At 40.5% G+C, this 4,742-nt stretch overlaps 1 protein-coding gene across 1 annotated transcript; it reads right to left on the reverse strand.

The window, feature by feature from the left end:
* Positions 1-430: 430 nt before the first annotated feature.
* Positions 431-1,797, reverse strand: RNASE6 (ribonuclease A family member 6). Its single transcript, XM_055287815.2, has 2 exons — positions 1,567-1,797; positions 431-1,203 (listed from the first exon to the last, which is right to left on the reverse strand). Exon 2 carries the CDS (start codon positions 1,196-1,198, stop codon positions 746-748), a length of 453 nt encoding a protein of 150 aa, XP_055143790.1. The 5' UTR covers positions 1,199-1,203; positions 1,567-1,797; the 3' UTR covers positions 431-745.
* Between the last annotated feature and the right edge of the window lie 2,945 nt (positions 1,798-4,742).

Below are 4,742 nucleotides of genomic sequence, written 5' to 3' on the forward strand. Positions count from 1 at the left end.
ATTTGTCCATTTCAATAGATAATGCAGGACTGACTCTAAGGTTACTACAGTGGATTATTATCCCTATTACTACTACTATTACCTTATATTTAAAACATTATCTGATTAAAAAAAAACAAATAGAAAAGACGTAGGATCCTTCAGTTGCCAGTGTCAGAATCTATGAAATTATCATCAAGTGTCTTTGAGGTATCATATCAGTACTACTTCCAATTAAACATAGACAATGGTTTCCAGGGGAATATATAAACTCATGAGCAGAGTTTGAAGAAATGCTCCAAAGTCCCAAACACTCTCCTTTCTTGTGGGCAAGGAAGCGGTAGAGGCCCCAGGGAGGCCTCAAAAGTTTTCTAGGGACTTAAAGTCAAAACAGTGTTCCTTTGAATACCGGTAAACAATGCTTTGAAAGCGGATCTCAAACACACACTCATTAGAATGCAGCAGGAAGTGGTTTTATTGCTGTGAACACAGGGCAATAAAGCTTGGCAAAAGTTGCAGGGTTAGAAATCTGAATCTTTCTTTGCTCTCTTCCTTGTTCCCTTCTCTCGAAAAGTACAGAACTACAAAGCAGAAAATAATCGTATTTCTTTTTGTCTTAACTCTGGTCTGGCATCCTAGGCACTCTAATTCTCCCAACACCTTTCTTCTTTCTTCCATGGGAACAAGAAAATCAACAAAAGAAAAGAAAACGTGGAAGCACTTGTAACAGAAGCTATGTCAAATGAAAGGAAAAGCAGTGGATGCCTTAGACAATACTATCTAAGTGTACAGGAACCAACTTGTAGGGGGGGTCGCTCTTCTGAGGGGGGTCACAGGCAACAATGAAGAATTTATACTGGGCAGCAGCACTATAGCGGCACTGGGGATACTTTCCTGAAGTGAGTCTGCAGTCAGTCATGTTGACAGGCTTTGAGCTCTGGTGGCAGTTGTGCCGACGATTTTTGCAGACAATGCTGAGCAAATCACAGACAGCAGCCACATTCTGGAAAGAGTCATGCAGAAAGGTATTTTGATGCTTACAGTGCTGGGTATAATTGTTGATGCCACTCATTGCCCTGTTGCATTGGAGAGGACTTGGCTGTATATGCTGAATTTCAAACCAGTGAGCCTTGGTGAGATGCTTAGGCCAAGCATGAAGCAGACACACTGGTCCCCATAGAACCAGCAGCAGTAAAAGAAGAGGAAAGCGTAGCACCATCTTTTCTGTGTAGAAAGAGAGAAGATAATTATAGTAGGAGAAGCAATAAGAGCAAAATTTGTAATCATAACTATATAGATTTTTATTTTGCCTTTTAAGATTTTATAGCTCCCTTTTAAAAACCATCTTCTTTCTCACAGACTCTCACAATTCTATAAAGAACCTGAAGCCCAGGAAACAGAAATATGACCTCTCCTTTGATTGGCATATCCCATTTTCTTCCACCAGTACTCATGCATTTGATGGCTGTCATATCAGAAACAGTTTCTTCCCTCTTCCCTCCTGAAATATTTACCCTCTATCTGACCACTACCTCCCAGCCATCTTTACTGCTCTACTCGCTCCAGCCCTGAGGCCTTCTTTCTTACCTGGTCTCAGTGTTGGGGCTCCTGCTGAGAACAGAGGCTGTGATTAGTCCAAAGCTCAGAAGCTGTTGTCTGCCTTTCTTCTCTAACCCTTCCAGCCCTGTGTGTGTAGGGAAGGGGAGGAAATATTCTGAGCTTTCAGAAAGAGAATCCTAGGGTTTGGCAGATTAATTTCTTGTGCAGAGTCTGGATTAAACTCTTAGACTTTCACACCTGTTCTTTAAAACAGTATCATTATCACATGTATACGGGAAGGCTAAGCCAACTTAAAGAAACATGACACAGTTTTGAGGAACTGATCACTTCCTGATATGGAATGCGTGCTTCCTGCCTCATCTGAGGCTTCAGTGTTTTTTTTTTTTTATTTTTGAAGCTTTATGGTTCCTGTTTCTTAAGAGAAAATATGTCACATAAATATGAGCAAAGCCTCCAAGAAATTTGGGACTATGTGAAAAGACCAAACCTACGTCTGATTGGTGTACCTGAAAATGACGGGGAGAATGCAACCAAGTTGGAAAACACTCTGCAAGATATTATCCAGGAGAACTTCCCCAATCTAGCAAGGGCAGGCCAACATTCAGATTCAGGAAATACAGAGAACACCACAAAGATACTCCTCGAGAAGAGCAACTCCAAGACACATAATTGTCAGATTCACCAAAGTTGAAATGAAGGAAAAAATGTTAAGGGCAGCCAGAGAGAAAGGTCGGGTTACCCACAAAGGGAAGCCCATCAGACTAACAGCTGATCTCTCGGCAGAAACTCTACAAGCCAGAAGAGAGTGGGGGCCGATATTCAACATTCTTAAAGAAAAGAATTTTCAACCCAGAATTTCCTATCCAGCCAAACTAAGCTTCATAAGTGAAGGAGAAATAAAATACTTTACAGACAAGCAAACACTGAGTGATTTTGTCACCACCAGGCCTGCCCTAAAAGAGCTCCTGAAGGAAGCACTAAACATGGAAAGGAACAACCAGTACCAGCCACTGCAAAAACATGCCAAATTGTAAAGACCATCAAGGCTAGGAAGAAACTGCATCAACTAACGAGCAAAATAACCAACTAACATCATAATGACAGGATCAGATTCACACATAACAATATTAAAGTTAAATGTAAATGGGCTAAATGCTCCAATTAAAAGACACAGACTGGCAAACTGGATAAGGAGTCAGGACTCATCAGTGTGCTGTATTCAGGAAATCCATCTCACATGCAGAGACACACATAGACTCAAAATAAAGGGATGGAGGAAGATCTATCAAGCAAATGGAAAACAAAAAAAGGCAGGGGTTGCAATCCTAGTCTCTGATAAAATAGACTTTAAACCAACAAAGATCAAAAGAGACAAAGAAGGCCATTACATAATGGTAAAGGGATCAATTCAACAAGAAGAGCTAACTATCCTAAATATATATGCACCCAACACAGGAGCACCCAGATTCATAAAGCAAGTCCTGAGTGACCTACAAAGGGACTTAAACTCCCACACAATAATAATGGGAGATTTTAACACCCCACTGTCAACATTAGACAGATCAACGAGACAGAAAGTTAACAAGGATATCCAGGAATTGAACTCAGCTCTACACAAAGTGGACCTAATAGACATCTACAGAACTCTCCACCCCAAATCAACAGAATATACATTTTTTTCAGCACCACACCACACCTATTCCAAAATTGACCACATAGTTGGAAGTAAAGCACTCCTCAGCAAATGTAAAAGAACAGAAATTATAACAAACTATCTCTCAGACCACAGTGCAATCAAACTAGAACTCAGGATTAAGAAACTCACTCAAAACCGCTCAACTACATGGAAACTGAACAACCTGCTCCTGAATGACTATTGGGTACATAATGAAATGAAGGCAGAAATAAAGATGTTCTTTGAAACCAACGAGAACAAAGACACAACATACCAGAATCTCTGGGACACGTTCAAAGCAGTGTGTAGAGGGAAATTTATAGCACTAAATGCCCACAAGAGAAAGCAGGAAAGATCCAAAATTGACACCCTAACATCACAATTAAAAGAACTAGAAAAGCAAGAGCAAACACATTCAAAAGCTAGCAGAAGGCTAGAAATAACTAGAATCAGAGCAGAACTGAAGGAAATAGAGACACAAAAAACCCTTCAAAAAATTAATGAATCCAGGAGCTGGTTTTTTGAAAAGATCAACAAAATTGATGGACCGCTAGCAAGACTAATAAAGAAGAAAAGAGAGAAGAATCAAATAGATGCAATAAAAAATGAAAAAGGGGATATCACCACCGATCCCACAGAAATACAATCTACCATCAGAGAATACTACAAACACCTCTATGCAAATAAACTAGAAAATCTAGAAGAAATGGATAAATTCCTCGACAAATACACCCTCCCAAGACTAAATCAGGAAGAAGTTGAATCTCTGAATAGATAAATATGATATAATACCTGCCACATACTTGGTAATATTGTAAGTTCCTACAACAGATGTGAATAAATTATTCATTTACGCATATACTTATTGGGCCAGGTACTGGGCTACACAAATTCAGGAGCTCATGATTTTTTTTTTTTTTTGAGACAGAGTCTTGCTCTGTCGCCCAGGCTGGAGTGCAGTGGTGCGATCTTTGCTCACTGCAAGCTCCACCTCCCGAGTTCACGCCATTCTCCTGCCTCAGCCTCCCAAGTAGCTGGGACTACAGGTGCCCACTACCACACCCAGCTAATTTTTTTGTGTTTTTAGTAGAGACGGGGTTTCACTGTGTTAGCCAGGACGGTCTCGATCTCCTGACCTCGTGATCTGCCAGGAGCTCATGATTTAATGAAAGGGATTAGAGACAGGCAGGTAAGTGTATAGACAAGTAGATTATATTAATATAAATAGCACTTACAGTGTGATGGAGGACACTGCAGGAGGCTACGGGAAGATAGTAGAGGGGAAGGATTGTTGGAGGGCACAACACCTGAACTGAATTTTGAGGAATAATTAGAAGGTAGGTGAAGAGAGTGTTAAGGGCCTCCCAAAGACAGAACTGTGTATGAAAAGACCTGTAAGCCTGAAGAAGAAGGCCGAATTTAGGATATTTGCCTCTTGAATCTGTTCTTACCTTTTCACTGGTACTGCAACACCCTTATTCAGAAACTCATTGTCTTATGGAGGGCTCACGTAAAAGCCTCCCACATG

The sequence above is a fragment of the Symphalangus syndactylus genome, chromosome 8 (assembly GCF_028878055.3).
Source record: "Symphalangus syndactylus isolate Jambi chromosome 8, NHGRI_mSymSyn1-v2.1_pri, whole genome shotgun sequence".
Taxonomy (NCBI): domain Eukaryota; kingdom Metazoa; phylum Chordata; class Mammalia; order Primates; family Hylobatidae; genus Symphalangus; species Symphalangus syndactylus.

What these genes read in the sequence shown, in the direction of transcription:
- RNASE6 (XM_055287815.2), bottom strand. Translation starts at nt 1,198, where the DNA reads ATGGTGCTACGCTTTCCTCTTCTTTTACTGCTGCTGGTTCTATGGGGA.